Source organism: Chinchilla lanigera, unplaced genomic scaffold (genome assembly GCF_000276665.1).
Source record: "Chinchilla lanigera isolate Chin_1 unplaced genomic scaffold, ChiLan1.0 scaffold00016, whole genome shotgun sequence".
NCBI lineage: Eukaryota > Metazoa > Chordata > Mammalia > Rodentia > Chinchillidae > Chinchilla > Chinchilla lanigera.
This window is the reverse complement of record NW_004955417.1, coordinates 2,641,686-2,659,180: the sequence shown is the minus strand read 5'-3', so window position 1 is coordinate 2,659,180 and position 17,495 is coordinate 2,641,686. Positions and strand designations below refer to the sequence as shown.

The 17,495-nt window shown below is 35.9% G+C and overlaps 1 protein-coding gene across 5 annotated transcripts in view; it reads right to left on the bottom strand.

The window, feature by feature from the left end:
• The window catches only part of Ralyl (RALY RNA binding protein-like), a 624,857-nt gene that overhangs the window by 88,726 nt on the left and 518,636 nt on the right, over window positions 1-17,495 (bottom strand). For all 5 annotated transcript variants that reach the window (XM_005381724.2, XM_013512855.1, XM_013512856.1 and 2 more), the window contains one exon: window positions 6,544-6,576. In XM_005381724.2, the coding sequence (XP_005381781.1) occupies window positions 6,544-6,576 (33 nt within the window). The remainder of the gene's footprint in view (window positions 1-6,543; window positions 6,577-17,495) is intronic.

Here is a 17,495-nt window from a genome sequence, read left to right as displayed (position 1 = left end):
TGCCATCAGGGTGCAGTTTAAATGATTTTGACAACTACAGAAGAGTGTCATTGACAGGTGAAGAAATAAATGATGGGTTTAAGCTTTCAAATGTTTTCACAGCCTTTCACTGAGTGGCAGGTTGATAAATTAAAATTACAGTTGTAGCATCAGGCCTGAAAGCACAACTGCTTTAGATTACAAAAATAGTGCTGTGGAAACTTTGTGCGCTCTCCAGAGAAGTAGCCCGAAGGGCCCAGGAAAAAAATGAAGCAAGTGCAGTTTCTAAAGAAATCATTAATTTTGTGGTAGAGCTGCTTCAGTGTAAAAACAACACAAATAAATTTTCAGAAGAGGGAAATTATCTTTATCTCTTTATCTCTTTTCTCCCTGAAGATATAGAGAAAATTGAATCCACATCACAAAAAGCCAGGTGTTGAATTGGTTATTAGTGATTCTGTGCTGTCATATGGTCATATTTAAAGTTAGGGTCATTTTCTTATTAACATTCCCTTCATTTCTATATTGTATCTGGATCTCAGCTTGCTATCATGATTCTACTGAGTTTACTTGAGAAACCACAAAGGGATCACTCACTAATTTTGATAAAGAAAATGATACTTCATCATACATTTCCTTCTGCAACTCAGTTCAAGTCTGTTCCCTCTCAAGTCATGTCTGAGAGGTTGCAATAGCTCTCTCAGTGGCTTTACTATAACCTCGCTGTGGATAGTGTCACTGTTCAGTTAAAAACAAAGCAGACAAGTGGCTAAACATCCGTGGTCCAATGACTCCACTGTACTCAGAGGATGAAGAGTCAACTTCTTGTATCAACATACTTTCCCAATGCATGCTCTACCTTAATTTTTAAATTTCATCTCTCCTTTTATGAGCCTTCTCTTTATGAGCTTCGCCAGCTTGTTAGACTGGGACATCTGATATGGTGGGTACAGTTCCTTCTCTTTGTTGACACTGTATATGCCTTCTGCCAGGGATGACATTCTTCACACCTCGCTGTTAAATTCCCACCTCCCTTCAGTGATAAACACACATTCAACTTTTGTCTTGAAGATTTTTCTGGACAATCTGGCCAATTTTTTAAAATTATCATTTCCTAAATTACGATATGAATTCCTACATGGTTGATGGACTTCCTTCATTTGGTGGAATTCATATAATTCTTTTATTTTGTAAAGCTGTATGACCGATCATCTCTAAATCAGTATTACTCCTACTATTCACGTTTATAATATTGTACTCCATATTTTACACAAATCTAAGCATACTCACTCGGGAACTATCCTCATGCTGCTGTTTTATTTTTTCCTTTCCCTTCCGCAGTGATCTCCTTCAGTAAGGCCGTCCCTTCATTCCTGTACTGCATTTGTTGTCCTCTGAACTTCTACGCCCAGAATTCAACGTCATTACCACCTCTAGGATATTCACACCCTTGGATTTGCTGCTTCGTATTACTGTGATTCAGTGCAACTTAATTCTTTAGAAGAATTTTATAATGTAACTTAATGATTGGTTGTTCAAAATATTAATTTCAAATGACATTTATTCCCTGATAATTTTGTGTAGGATACCATCCTAAGCACTTTGAATATTACCTCTTTCATAACTTAGGTGCTAACATAGGTGTGAAAACCGATGTTCAGAGGAATTAAAAAAAAACTGCCCAAACTACCTCACTAGGAAATGTCATAGTGACATTAAATTAAGCAAAACAAATCACTAAATTTGGACTGTTAAAGCAGGTGGATAATTGTATAACAATGTGTAGCAACTGTTATTAAATATAAAGCCTCCTATAAAACCTGGATAAAAGTAAAACAGAATAAATTTTTAACCTAGTAGGAAGGTCAAAGTTAATTAACTTTTCATAACATCTGAAATATATTGAAGATTCAAATTTAGGTTCAAAACTAGAAGAAAAAGGCAAGAAATATTCTTCAAGGAAAATTATTTAATAAAATACAACTGTTAGAAATTATGTGATCAATTTTAGATACAAACCGAGCTTTGTGTCCTGACAGGGTTTACCTCTTTTCACTGGGACTTAGTGGGATAATTCTCAGTTAAGATTCAAAAAATAAGTTAAGTAACTTTACAATAGATTTTATACATCTAAGAGGCCTTGGGAAATCTGGCTTTAGCTGGGCAGTAATCAGCTCATACAGTGCCATGCCACAAAAGAGTGGTTATTTTTTTCCTTGATATATTTTGGAGGATCTCCCAACCAAACCTAGTAAATACAATCTGATATGTATAAAGTAAATTTTGATTGTTCTGAGTTACTTAAATTATGCTGATTTAGTAAAAACAATTTGAAAAAAGTTTACCCATGAAATAGTTAATTCTCCTATTAAAGCTACTCATAGAAAACTCATCAAATAGAAGATTATATAATTCAAAGTTTGAATGCTTATCTACAACTGACTCATATTAAAAGTCTCCTTTCAAAAGATCAACTCTATGCTAAAGAGAGAAGAATAACTCATGAGAAAATTTTCCTTTGGTGCCTTGAGTGTATTTTGAAAGTGGCTCAGCGTTTGCTTAGTGGAAAGAGTCGCATGCTTGTGCTCGAAGAGAAACCCTGCGTTGCCTCAGCACATCTTGAACTTCAGATGCGTGGGAGATTCTTTTCTCTCCTCGTCTGTTTTTTTATTCGAAAGCTTTACAAAGTTTTTTAACGGCAAGACCGATTTTAAACTAAGATTTATATCTTAGAATCTTAACTGCGATGGACACTTTGTTCTTACTCACTGTTTTAAAGCAAATTTGATGCCTTTTCTCTTCCAGCTTGTTTCCAGATTGGGATCTGTCCGACGGCTCATAAAAGGCACTCTTTGCAAGCAAATTTTTATTAATTACTTGAAACTATATTATTTCTCCATTTAGTATTTGTTAACCATGAAGCTTAAGCCTCACACTACAAACATGGTTACTTAGCTCATTTTTAAAATCTTAACTGAGATGGACAAGAATTTTAGTGTTTAAATTTATTTTAGCTGAAATAATATAACCATATAGTTAATATTAAATATTGGCAATAAACTTATAATACCTTATAAATCCTATGTAAAATAATTTAATATCAAAATATATTTAGAATGATTTAAAAGTAACTGTTAATAGGTTAACAAATATTTATTAGGTTTTAGATATTTAAATTACATTTTTAATATTTTGCAATGTAATATTATCTCAGCCTTAGGTCTAGGGCGACCTCAAATGATACTTTAATCACTTCAGCATAGTCAGTGTGGAGACTTCCATGGCACAGCTTGCAAGCTCCTTACGTGTCTCCTGGTCTCTGATGAATTCTAAGACAGCCCTAGGTTACAGTGGTCACCTCCATCACATGCATCCAAAACAGGAAGTGGCCCTGGAAGTTACATTTCAAAAAGTTTCTGAAGAGATTACACAGACTATGAGTGTCCACCGAGAACTTGTGTGAGTGTACGGAAGGATGGAGGAGGATGACAGTTTACACGGTGGTTCTGAGGTCTGGCTATGAATAGAACCACGTGAGTCATCTAATACCTGCTGTAATCAAAGAGAATCAGTTGGAGATGTGCCTTCATGCCTCACTCCACTGTGTTACAGGCAAATACTCTGAAGGAAGAGGAGGCGGCAGTTTGTTTTTCCCTGATGACATTATTTTATTAATTTGTGTATATGAGGGCAAACTTTTCTTACATAAATAAAAGTTGATCGTGCCTGCCTGGCAAGCACAAGGTCCCGAGTTCAATTCCCAGTACAAAAAAATAAAAATAAAAATAAAAGTTGAAGATCTGAAGTTTCACTCAACTCTGTTTTGAAAGATGCTGATCTTTTCTTGCAAGCAAATACTTTTTGGTATTATAACTTTTTTTGAGTATTTATTTCCAGTGGTATATTCAGATTGAGTTTATGTTGCAACATTTTAAAATTTTACTTCAAAATTAATAGTACACATTTTTCAGGAAAATAATTAAGCTCTTCTAAGGAGAAATGCATATAAAATATATCAATATTTCCTATTTATAAAATGTGTATGATAATTCTTAGCACTCATTAAAAACTGAAACAAAACAGTATACTCATTTTGTTTGCTAGTTCTTTCCATCACAATTTTTATTTTTTCTATTACAAAAACTTGTTTTGTTTTTCACATATACTTTAAAGCATCACTTATAAAAATGGAGTTTTTTTTCACTGATTTCAGAGATCTCTGATGAAGCACTTACAGCATAATATATAAATTCCAGAACTGTAATAATAGGTGACATCTATGACCAGTTCTTATGTGCCAAGAGTAGTGTTTAATGCTTAGCCTAAGGTTCTGTATTTAGTTTCTGTTTTTCAAATAAAGAGCTGAAGAGTTGGCTGGGAATTCAGTGGTCGCCAACCTGTAGCACGCATGTTGATTTTCTTTTGGGACAAAGAATGTTGGTTTTTTTTTAAACTAAAACTTTAGTAGTGCAGTGTTGACACTTTGTGATGAGAAAGTGAGTTTTGGGTTACAGTTTGGCCACTTATCTCTAAAAGGTTCACCTTTACTGGCAAATTAATGGAGCTATTTTATAACAGTCAGAGATTATGAGGGCAAAAGTTACATTTAGAAATATGTTAAAGAATATCTTTAGACACTGGCAGGTAATGGGCTGATGTATGCCATATTTAGCAGTGATTTAGTCATTAATATAGCACACATTTTTCACTAAACATAATTAAAAATGATGTAAAGGAAGCACATAGGAGACAATCTCAATATTATGCACTCACATCATGTGGTACCATAGACTAGATCCTTCACTTGTTCTGTTTGGCATGTGACTATGAATTAGAAGTCATAAATCTGAATAGTGGTTTTTATAGTAGGCTTCCTGGGGTCTAGTGGGTTTATGTGCAGCCACTATATTCGTGTTCATCACACCCTTTTGTTGAACAATGACAGGTGAAATTTTATTTACCAAATTTTCTTGATGAAGAATGGAGAAATTTAGGCACATATTTTTCATTAATTGAGCATAGCAACTTGATTGATTTCACTCTAGTTTATCTTTAAGACACAAAGACAAGAAATATTGAAATAGTGTTGTGTCATTGTTCTTACTTGAGTCATTTGCTGAGTTATACATTTCTCTTTTCTGGAAAGTTCTTTTGAGGGGGACATTAACACTGAGTGCCAAAGTTCTGCTAAGTTTAAAACAAAGACTACTGAGGGTCTGCCCTTGTTCAACAGAGGTATACCAGGAACAATATATTATTTCATCTCCAAATAGTCAAGAGAACAAAAATGGCTGCAGAGAAACTGTATTAATTGAGGCGTGAAGAGAAGCTATTTTAGTCCTTCTGACTCAAGGACAGACACATGCATTCAAAATAAAAGATTCTGTCAGGTTTAGAGATTTTTAACAATAGTAGCTGATGATCAGTGTGTAGAAGAGAAGCATGTGCTAATGATATTTTTTTGGACCAGACCAACTTGACCTTTGATTTTTCATGAAATCCTGCAGTAAAATGCACGTACTCCAATCTTCTCTTCTGCCTTCCCTAACAATTATTTTGATTACTATGACGTGAAAGTCTTTCTGAAAGGCTTTTGTGACTTGAAGGGAATTGGGAACCATGTTGTTCAGTGACTGATAGAAATATTCCAGAGCTGTGAACAAAGTAATAAAATCAAACTGATGTATCATTTAAAAATCTATCCCCGTTTCATGTTTCTGATCACTAAGCATGAGGACAGCAGCACACTGGCCACACGTAGATAAAATGTTTTCCTCATCGGGTAGAGCATTATGTCCTTTACCCTAGAGAACACATCTTCCAACACTTTTGATACATTTCCCATAATTCTGAGCACGCAAATTTCCTTCATAACAGATTTTAATGTATTACTCAAAGAATTATTTAATAGATCAGATAAAAACAACATTGCTAATTCTAACTTCATTCTAAGTGTTTAAAAATAGTACCTGCACATCCTTGCCAACAATGTATTATTATGAGCACATACAGCATAACTCAGAACAATGCCATCAGACAAGGCAAGCATCAGTCTGACCCAAATCTGCCGCAGGGTTCCTGAGCGTAGCGTTCAGTGTAGCAGTTAGTGTCAGGGAATTGGAGAAATAAAGTGAACAGGGAGAGAACTCAAATATAGATTTGTGAAGACAGCTTTAGAGAAAAGGGAAGAAACAGAGGGCAGTAGGTGAAAGCAAAATAAAACACAAGTGGGTAGACAGTCTAGAAAGTGTGAAGCTATGCTTTAGAGAAGTTTTAAAAGCCAGCTTGAACATTTTCTCTGTGATGAGAATGTGGATATTCACCAACAACTGTTCAGCTTCCACACAGCATACAAGCTGTAACGGGTACCCGATAACTGAATTGTTAAGCTCACAAAATAACCTAGGGGATATTTCAGTTAAGTTTTTTAAAAACCTAGATAAAAATATTCATGTAATGAAATGCTATGATTCTGAATATGAGGTTAAATTAGTGGGAATAAAACTAAGAGGACCCTTTTAATTTGAATTAATTAATATTGGAAACTTTTAGACATATACTTACCCAACAGATAGGAAAGGCTCCTTTGACTCAAGTCTGTGAAAAAATATAAAAAAATTTTAATATATCAATTTGTTGTCTATTCAAAAATTCTTTTTACATGATTCTAACAGATTATAATACATATTTGTATGGAAATACATAGCTTAGCTTAGTAAAAAGCTCCACATAATATATAAAAGCCAGATTTAGAGTAATTAAAATTCTGGCTTAATTAATGTAGACACTACAAATGAGAGGGGCTGGGAGTGGGAATGCGGCATTTTAACATCTTAAATGGTAATACTGCTAGTGGAAGTCCAGTGTGTACTCTCTATCTGTTCTTTTTGATGAGTGGTAATTTGTTTATAGAAATTTCAATATACCTATTTGTAGTTGTAATTGTGAAGAAATTTATAATGTGTTTGAATACATACTGGCTGAATAATTGATTTCCAGCATAAATATTCTGTAATGAAGACAGAAGAAGCATGTTATACATGATCGTTTGGTAATTCACTGGCAGTAACACCCTGGAAGAATGATATTATCAGGTAACACATTTTAAAGAACTGGATGTTTTCTGTAGCTCTCAATATATGAAAGATGAGATCTCGTGTAAAGTTCCTTCTTAGCTCAATATCTGGAGGAAACCACTTAAAGTAACCTCTGCAGCTTACTTTTCTCAACATAAAATGGGCTGTGATTATTCCCATCTAATGTTCTGACTTCATGAACTAAATTTATATGCTTCACAAAAAGTAAATAAATCATGTCAAGATCCCCCTTTCTAGATGTTTCCAAAACAATAATTGATACACCAGGTGATAGTTGTATATTTGGTCATGTTATTTTCATTATAAGTTTATTAGCATACTATTATGCATTAAGTATAGGCAAATATTAAAGATATCTAAAATAATAACATTTCACATTTTGAAATAGTTTTAGTATGTAAGTGTTTACAAGCAATTGGCAGGAAATTTAATTCCAGAAAACTTACTGAGCACCGTATGACTATGCTTAAATTCTAAGGTGGACAATTTAAATAAGTGGCTGCCTTAGAATTAGACTAAATCACTATTTCATCTGCATTTCATCATAATGTGTAAAATATAGTTGAATGGAAATTAACCTTGGTGAGTTGGGGCAGAGCTGGTACAATTGGGTGCACAACTCTCATAGAAGCAGGACACTTAGAACCTCCTAGGAATCCCATGTGACAGCCAGAGGTAAGGAGGAGGCAGATTAAGAGCAACAGCTGGTGCTAAGGGTTTAGCGGGGTAACTTATGTAATGCTTTGCCTTTGTGAACTCGAATTTTATTCTTGTTTAAGCCTTCATGTAAATGAATTGCCATATTGTTCTAGTTTATTATTCTCATATACATCTGATATAGATAAACTAACAGAACTAAAGGGAAGAAGTTGAAGATAAACAATAAAATAGCATGGCTATGCTTGCTTCACAAGACATGACCAGTGTCAATGATCAAAACAAAATCACCTTAAAGAAACGAGGGAGGTTCTATATCATTTGGAACAGGAGACTATTTACTTATCCGGTCTATCATGGTGACATCAAACCTTCCCCATTTCCCACCTAATAACCCTTGGAAAGTAGGGGACACGTGAACATTAATGGAAGTCCTGCTTGCTGTATTCGTCAACAGTCTCAGCCCAACATCTGTCAAGTGTTAGTGTGTATGTGTGTGTGTGCATGTGTGTGTGTAATTTGCTAGTGTGAGGTGTTACACACACACCATTTAAATAGCTGGAGTTACACACACACCATTTAAGTAGCTGCATTTAAGTACTATATTGTATTGCATTCATTATGGGTCATAAACAGCTTGAATAAAAGCAAAGTCTCTCACTTTTGCTTTTGCCCTGAAAGTATCCAAATGCTGAGTTCTGAGTATTTGAAATACCATTATTTTTTTTTTCCAAATGTTTCAGAACATATACTGTCCCACTGACCCCAGTGGTTAATAAGGTTGATCTGAGTAACTACGTAAGTGCCTTTTCTTTCACTATTTAATTTATTATTTTGACTATCTCATCCCAAATGTCCAGTAGATTTGGGAGGAGAATTCAAAGGTTTTCAAAATGAAGTTACAGTTAATGTCCTGACTGATACTCTACAACCTAGGGGTTTGCGAGGTCTGAGCTTTAGACCGAATCCTTTTCCTCTTCTGATTTATGCAACCCAAAAGGTAAGAGTAGATTTTACATTTTCAGTGGTTGGAAAATGTTAAAGAAGAAACATATTTTATGACACATGAAAATTACATGAAATTTAAATTTCAGCATCCATAAGCAAAGCTTATGGAACAGCCATGCCATTCCATACATATATTGTTTAAGGCTACTTTACTGATGTAGCAGCAAGGTGAGGAGCTGGAATAGACTAGATATTTTCAATCTTAAAATAATTACTACATTTCTTGTACAGAAAAAGGTGAAAACTCATGTAGTATAATTATCTTGTCGGAAGGAAAGGGAAACAAACTCTCAGAACACGCACTCTTGATGTATGATAAATCTAGAATTTCTAGATTTAGAAATTCTGAATAATTGAATTCTTTCTTTTCCCTAAAATGACAGATTCTCCAAAATGCTGCTTTTATGGCACAACCTTTTGTGACAACTTCTGCAATCACAGTATGATGTCTAAATATTTTATCACTTCAGATGTCTGCTGTCTATGATTTTCCTTTCTCCTTTCTCTTGATAAACAGTTTACTACAGGATATTGTCTATTTACTGTCCAGGTACACGTAGCTCTGTTTTGGTGCCTTTGGGTGTTCAGTTTCTATTCCAAATACTTTTTTCCTATTTTCTCCTGTTTATGTTTTTAAGTTTATCTCAATGTAGCTCCCCCTAATACCTCAATCTTACCAGGACAAGCTGATCTCTGAACTTCTCATACTTACCTTTGTCACTCTGACATATTCTTATGACAATAGTCTTGGATTTAAAAGTGAATTTAGTTTTATTAAGACAGGTAAAATTATTAAACATGGATCTCTGTTTAGACAAAAGACTCTCCACAGCTCCATGTGATCCAGTTGGAAGAGGCTATCTGAGCTGAGCAGAATCAGTTATTTCCATGGAAACATAAAGCCACAAAAAATAAATCCTAGGTACCAGGATGCCAAAACATCTTCTGGCTGAGGTAGAGTAAAAGATATGGAAGGCTGGAAGGGAGCCACCTGCAAGCATCCTTCCTTATATTTCATCCTCAAAGTGAAGATACACGGCAGATGAAAGTGGCCATAACTCACGCTGCATGAGACTCTGCTTTGTAACCACGTGTTCAGTCATGGTTCATCAGAGTGAAGCAAGTTCCCTAGTCTGAGATCATTCAGTGAATCTGACCACATTCATTTCCCTCAATTGTGTAGAAAGTTCACTCAAGGAGGAAAATATGAGATTATACATTCAGAGCATCCAGCACAGAGTGGCATCTGATGAGTGTAACTATGCTAAAGGCGAACTTGTAACTCGCAGTGCTGCAATTTCTTGAATGTATGAAAAGTACACTTTAGTCATTTTAATTCTAAGAACTGAAAAACAATGTAGAAGAAAATAGAGAAATATCCCTTTGGAGACAACTGTTTATCAATTTAGCCCCCAGATCACTAAAACTAATTACTAATAATGCATGTTCTACTTCATAAATTCAAAAAGATGAAGTCATAAACAAATGAATTTACTGTATTTTGCATACTCTTATATAGGATTTTAGTTTTGTTTCCCATTAGTTCCCACCAATCATATTAAAAAAAAGGGACCTGATTTTATTTGATGCATAAATCAGTCTGTAGATGCTATAATAAAAATGAGCTTCTGAAGAGTAAAAAAAAAAAAAATTAAAAAACACAAAAAATCAGGTGATTGCATTGCAATATACCCAGAGAGAATTTTCCTAAAATTGCTTATACAGTAATTGTTTCATGAAGAAAGGGATTGATTTTATCTTTCCTAAGATTTACTTTTCACATAAAATATGTAGCATATTTAATAATACTTTATCCTAGTCTTTCTAGAATTCAGGAGTAAAATAAGATAAACAAAGCATAGCCTTCAGAAAAATAAGAAATAGTAAAGAAATAAAATAAAACACAGGAAGAAGATCAATACTTGGGGCTAAAAGAATTATAATACTTTTTATACAGTAAAAAATTGAAGTGTGTTTGCTGAAAGAAAGGTATTATTCAAAGTGTCTTAGTTTTTTATTCTTTTTGCTTTAAATTCTGATTTTAGTTTTTTTCATTTTTTTATTTTAAAGACAAAAAACAATAACAAAATCACAACAACAAAGACAGAAACAATAAAAATAATATAGAATTTCAAAACAAGTTGATAGGAAATTAACAATGGTTGTTATTTTACATATAGTTATCTTCAAGGAAATTGCTCAGATTATCCATATGTAAGACTGCAAGACTGATCAAACAGTTAAAGAGAATAAAAATGATTAAAAAAACTAGAAACAATACAGAGCTTCACTAAACAAGATGATAGGAATTCAACAACATTCATCATTCGAGAAATGCAAATTAAAACAACACTGACATTCCATCTCACCCCAGAAAGAAATACTATCACAAGAAATCAACCAGTAACAAATGCTGGAGGGGCTATGGGGAAAAAAGAACCCTTCTTCACTGCTCTTGGGAGTGTAGACTGGTGAAATCACTATGGAAACCAGTGTGGAGATTCCTCACAAAACTAGGATTAGAGGTTTCACCTAACCCAGCTATTCCCCTTCTGGGTATTTTTCCAGAAACTCTGAAAACATCATACCACAGCAATATTTGTGCACCCAGGTTTATAGCAGTGCAATTTATCATAGATAAATCTTGGAAACAATCAAGATGTCTTATAAGTATTGATTTGTTTAAACATCCTAATACTCTATGAGATAGTTCCCTTTTTACAGATGAGGAGATTTAGAAGAAAAGATGCTAAGTACCTTGTCCAAATTCACGTTGCCAATATGTGGTGAATGTAGGATTTTAGTCTTGCTATTCTGGCTCCAAAGTTCACACCTCGTGTCTACATAGTGTCCTGCATCTCAGCTCTTGTTTGTTTGCTTTATTTACATGTTTTTGTTGAATGGCACTGTCACATTTTCTATATTTATAGTTCTTGTGCTCTACTAATTTCATTTGGTTTCAAATGTCATCTGCATGCTATGCAGATTTTGAAACTCATGTTTTTAACACTTTTTCATGACATGTAGCTATAGCTGCCAATCAAATATTTCTACTTGTGTAAGTGACTTCAACTTGACATATTCCAAATGAAGAAATGCTTTCCCCCCTCATTTTACTCTTCCTTGTTTTTCCCTAACCCAGAACACTCAGCAATTCAAGCGACCAAACTGCACAGATTAGGACCTGCTCCATTAGCTCCTTTCTATCAGTGCTCACTTTCACGAGATCCTATTTTAGCTGTTTCAGTCCCCTACAGTTCTCTTCATTTTGTTCTTACCTCTCACTGGTTTTTGTTTGTTTGTTTGTTTGTGTGGTATTTGTTTTTGTTTTTTTTAGTAACAGGGATTGAACCCAGGGTCTTTGAACTGAGCTAAATCTCAACCCTTTTTACTTTTTATTTTGATTCAAGGTCTCACTAGGTTATTAAATTGCCCTGGCTGGGCCTGAACTTTCTAACCTCCTCTCTTAGCCTTCCTGAGTGCAGAGATGTGAGGTGTGCAGCACCACACCTGGATTCTTCAAAGTATCACAGTTTAAGTGATCATCAGTTGTTATATAAAGTACGAGAAAAATATTCTCAGTGGATTTTTTTCTTCTTTGGAATACCCATAGCTTCAAGTACAACTACAATACAAATACAATCGTGTAATTCCCCTCCTTACAAATATGAATGCTTCTAGTTGTTTCCTCACAAGGCACAATGGGTTATTTGGGAGAACTGTACTTCATAATTGTTCTATCACCCTCTAAAACTTAAGCATGGTGAGCTAAAAATTGCCATTGTAATTGTCCAGCTCCCAGTAAGACTGCAGCCTCCTCAATGGCCTGGATTCACTCTATTTCAAGTACCTAGAATCATATTGTCTTCACTGCACTTTTAGTAATGATTTTGTTGGAGAAACTTTCACTGCTTTGCTCCCACACCTTCTCTAAAATATAAAGCTCGAATCTTTAAAAATAACTAGCATTTCATTCACAGTCGGGTTCCAGTGTACTTCCCAGCCATTGTCTTTTACCAGCGTGCAAGCTCCACTCTCGATTACCAAACTTCTCACTGGGTGGCATTTTGCTTTCTCACACTGCTGTGCTTTGGTATCTACTGATTTTATAGAAATAATTTCAAAAGCTACTGAAAGAATAGAGTTTTGTCATTAACTTAAAACATAAGGATGTTCCTCTATTATATTTATAGAATATTGTAGTTAAAAATTTCCTGAGCAGCCGGCCGTAGTGGCACATGCCTGTAATTCCAGCACTCGGGAGACTGAGGCAGGAGGATCGTCACAAGTTTGAGACCAACCTGGGCTACAAAGTGAGCTCAAGGCCAGCCGGAACTGCATACTGAGACCTTGTCTCAAAAAAAAGAAAAAAAAAAAAATCCTGAGCAGCCATAATTTTTACTGTTTTCCGATCTATTCTTTTTTAGCAATGACAGCCCAGGACGTAACCTACATTTAAAACAGATATACCACAGAGTTTATGGTCATGAGTTCTAGAATCAGATTGCCTAAATTTAATCCTTAGAGCTAACTTGGACAGGTTATCTCTGCCACTCAACTGTCTCCTTTAAAAATGAAAGTAATAATAAACCTAAATGTTGTGAAACAGAAGGTACACATTAGACATACACAAATAAATAAGAGGATACATTGTTAATAAATATTAAGCGTCAATTTTATTGATATTTAAATCCCTGATTCCTCAAAATCTTTTTCCTGGATACATGGCCAAGTAACAGAAACACAGTCTGGGGGACTAGGTTGGTGTAATGGTTATACATTAACAAGCCGTGTGGCACATATTGGAGATGATAAGCAGTGGCTAGCAGGTGGGACCTGGGGCTGAAACTCAAGTGAAATGTGGGCTAGAGACACAGATTCTGGAGTCACACTATCAGTGTTGATGGTGTTGGTCTGTGGAGTCAGGAGAGAATGAGGCACCCAGAGAGAGTGCAGAATGAGAAGAAAAAGGTGGAAGAAAGAATATCCAGGTCATCAATAGGACCACAGATGGGTAGCCAAGTCCAGAAAGGGGCAGGAGAAAGAAGAAGATCATTTCTTTAATTAGTTGTATTAACCTCTAACTAGTATGGCACTTAGCAAATAACGATGTCTGTCAAATGTTGACTGAGAAAACGTGAGCTTTAATCTATAATACCAGGCTCCAATCTGTTCTGTGCTATGGAAGTGAATAAAGAAGAAAAGATTTGTTTCCAGAAGTAGCTCTTGTGTACTCAATCTAAGCAAAAAAGGAGCAGGAATCGCGGAGGGCTAGCATTCTCACTTATAGCATAGAGGTGATATGTAAGCTAATGCCAGTGCTGAAATACAGTGACGTCTGAAATGTAGTTTGTCAGTCTTTAGGAATTAGTGAGCCTTTTAGTAGGAATAAGAAGACTTTTTAATTGAATACACTGTTTTCTAGGAAAGAACTGATTTTCATTTACATTTCAAAAAGTATATCAAAGACAAATGGAAGTATGAGTTCTCTTCTTATGTAGAAAAGAACAGCAGGTGGACTCCCTCTCCCACTTCTCTTCTACAAACTCACACAGTAGTGCCAAGTCCACTAACACATTCAGTTTTGACAACAGGACAGAAGAAAACTGAAATTCAGAAAGAGTGAATAATTTGCACAAGTTATACAATGAAGTGATGGAGTCTGAATTCAATCCCAAGCCAAAATCCCCAGCTTATACTCTTCACCACAGCTGTGTATTCTGAGGAAGGGAGGAGAACGAAGAGAATGGTGCCCTGAATGGGCTTCAGTCTGTCAGGCCTCACTGGTCATTGTGGGTTGTCCTTGGCTAGCTGATTATCATATATGGAATACTTTTACACCTTATTTTACAAATAAAATAAGATGAGTATGCTTTTGAGGACTATAGGAATCTTATTTGAAAATGTAAAATTTAACTTATATCTCATCAATAACCACTTATAATCCACATACATCCAGTTTCATCATTCCAAGGCCTGATTTAAATAGGCTTTTTTAAAGGCATATGATTAAGTCTGAGCAAATGATGCTGACTCATACAGATAACCACCTGCAGGGATTTCAGATGTCTTCTTGATTAAAAATTTTCATATGAAAATATAAGTTTTATCAGAAATTCTTATAAATCCATTTATTGCCAAACGATTTTTTAAGAGAGTTCTTTATATGACACATGAAAGGTCTTCATAGGTAAGTGACGCATTGAGATCTACTGAAAGAATTTCTCTGTGCTACTTATTCTCCATTACTCTCTTCCCCTCACCTGAAGAGAAACAAAGCTGAACAAAACTCTCAAGTTCCTGAGCGAGCAGCTCAGGACAGCAGGCCTGGGAGGCACACACTCGGACGTCTTGCTGTGAAGAGAAAGAAGCTTCCTAGATACTTATCACGGGGAAAAGCACTGGTTTGTGCGGGCACTGACTTCGTCTGCCCAGAGGAGACTGTCCCTGCCATATTGGTTGGCAGCTTTGGCTGAATAAATGCCCAAGGCACAGATGTGCATTGAGCATGAGCAGGGACTCAGGGCAGCCCTCATGCAGGAGTAGCCCTCTTCCTTCTGGGGAAGCGGGGGAAGGTCCCTTTCCTGGGGAGAAGAACTATGGCTGTCAAGGCGGCAGTGTTGTGATGGCTTCACAACATTTTCCCGGGAGCAGTCTTTTGTGGGGTTCTGCCAAAAACACCATGAAATGTGCGGCATACTGGGGCTCTCAGTGAGGCAATGGTAAGATAGTCAGGTGGCAGAGTGGGAACAATCATTGCCTTAAAAGCTTGCATACTCTAAAGCTGAGAGGGCAGGTAAATTTTAATTTTCACGTCAACTATCATTAATTGATGGTGACTGCTGGGAACAAAGTGTTGATAAGAATTCTAAAACCTCCTTGGCCTCTGGTGTAAGAGGGCTCTAATTAACCTATGTCTGGCACAATAATGAGAAGGAAAAGAAAAAGAATGAAGCCTAAATATGTATTTGCCTATGTTGTGTTAATAACAGGTACAGAAAATTGTTCAGCCTTGCAAAGGGACGAAAAAGTATGGTATCCACAAAAGAACCTGCATTTCTGGAGCTTATGTGCACGTACACAAACAACAATAACAATGCACAGTTAATGTATCATGTGTGGCAGTGTTTTGAATTTGGCACATTACTTTAAGCATTATAACATATTTAATCGTTAAACCTTCCTGCAAATTTTCATTATAATTTCTATTTTGTACTTGACAAATCTAAGGCATAAATGGTTGATTCTGTTTCATAAGATAATAAAGCTAGAGGAGCATGGAATGGTATGAACCAGGAAGAATGATTAAGACACTGAGTCTTAAATATTATAGTATATTTGTATTATTTCCGATATTTACTTGTTGACCATTAGAACACAAAATTCACTTGCAGTGCTGAGGTAAACCAAGGACTTTTTACTTCTATGGTGAATTTTCCTACAATAAATTCAACATCTTTGAAATGAATAGCAGCTTTACGCTCTGCTTCAATTTTCAAGGGCTTCCATTCCCAGCTGAAATCTCTGCTTAGGGCTATAATCAGGTGCCTTGGTAAGTTTCATTTGTAGTTACTACCATCTGCACTGCTATCTACAGGGATAGATTAATGGATGGCTATGGTATCGCCCAAGAATCTCAGTGCAATTTTGACACTCAGTCATGACTTCTTCCACACTGGAAATTGAGGCTGCAGGGCTCATCTTCCTTAGACAGGCTGTAATGTTCTTCTATAATGCTATCAGGAGATTGAACTGCAGTAAGAAAAATGGAGGCAAAGGATAAAGAAGAACCTCCTAGCAAGAAAGATCATTAACCACTGGCAGATTCTCCCAGGAGACCTGGAACACTTTGCCCAACAGCCCAAGAGGACCAGGGAAGATGGTGGAAGTAGATACTGGCCAAGGCAGGGGTATAAGATCTCACCCTTTCTCCAGGATGATTCCAACATTAACTTCACTGTGCCTCACATTGGAAGGGAGTGCACACAATTCCCAAATCCACGTATATTTCTATTAAATTAAGGAAAGTAATTTTCTAAATAAAAATAATTTCAAACTCAATTATTTTCATATAGGCAAGTTTGCTCATCTCAGTTCTGAACCTATGTCCAGAAGAGCAGTAAACTGAAGACAAACTAGCAAGTAGGTGCTCAGCTGTCTCATAAAAACTGTCCTACTTAGTTGCTTGCTGTTGGCTGTTAAATCCTGCAGAGAAACTGTGCATCTGTAAAGGGTGCAGCCTGGGGAAGCGGGTGATCAGTCAGAGGTATCTTGTTTCAGATCTCAATGCTCAGTGCTGCTCTTTGAAGAAATCTGAAGCAATTTATCTTTTTTTCCTCTTTAAAATGAAGATATCAGAGTCAATGCAATTCTATGCAATAATCTGATTACCAGTCATAATACGTCATGCAACATGTGCATGGTGGTGACATAACATATGCCTTCACAGGACGCAATAGTTTGCAAGAAAGAGTTAACTTTTCTTCCCCCATGACTCCCTCTACACTCATCACCTACATCCCACCATTTTATGCCCCCGAAGATCCCAGCTTCAACCTCATTCCTTCCACTTTATTCTCTGAGTGAAACAATCAAAATTCATTTATCCAAGGCTATGGTTAATATCTGATACAGCACTGGGAAACAGCTCATTTTTATATATGTTTTGCATACATGGGTTTCTGCCTTCTTTCTACTTCTCTGGTGGGTTAATCAGTGGCTCCCTGTTTGACCCAGATTCCCCAAAGGAATGAA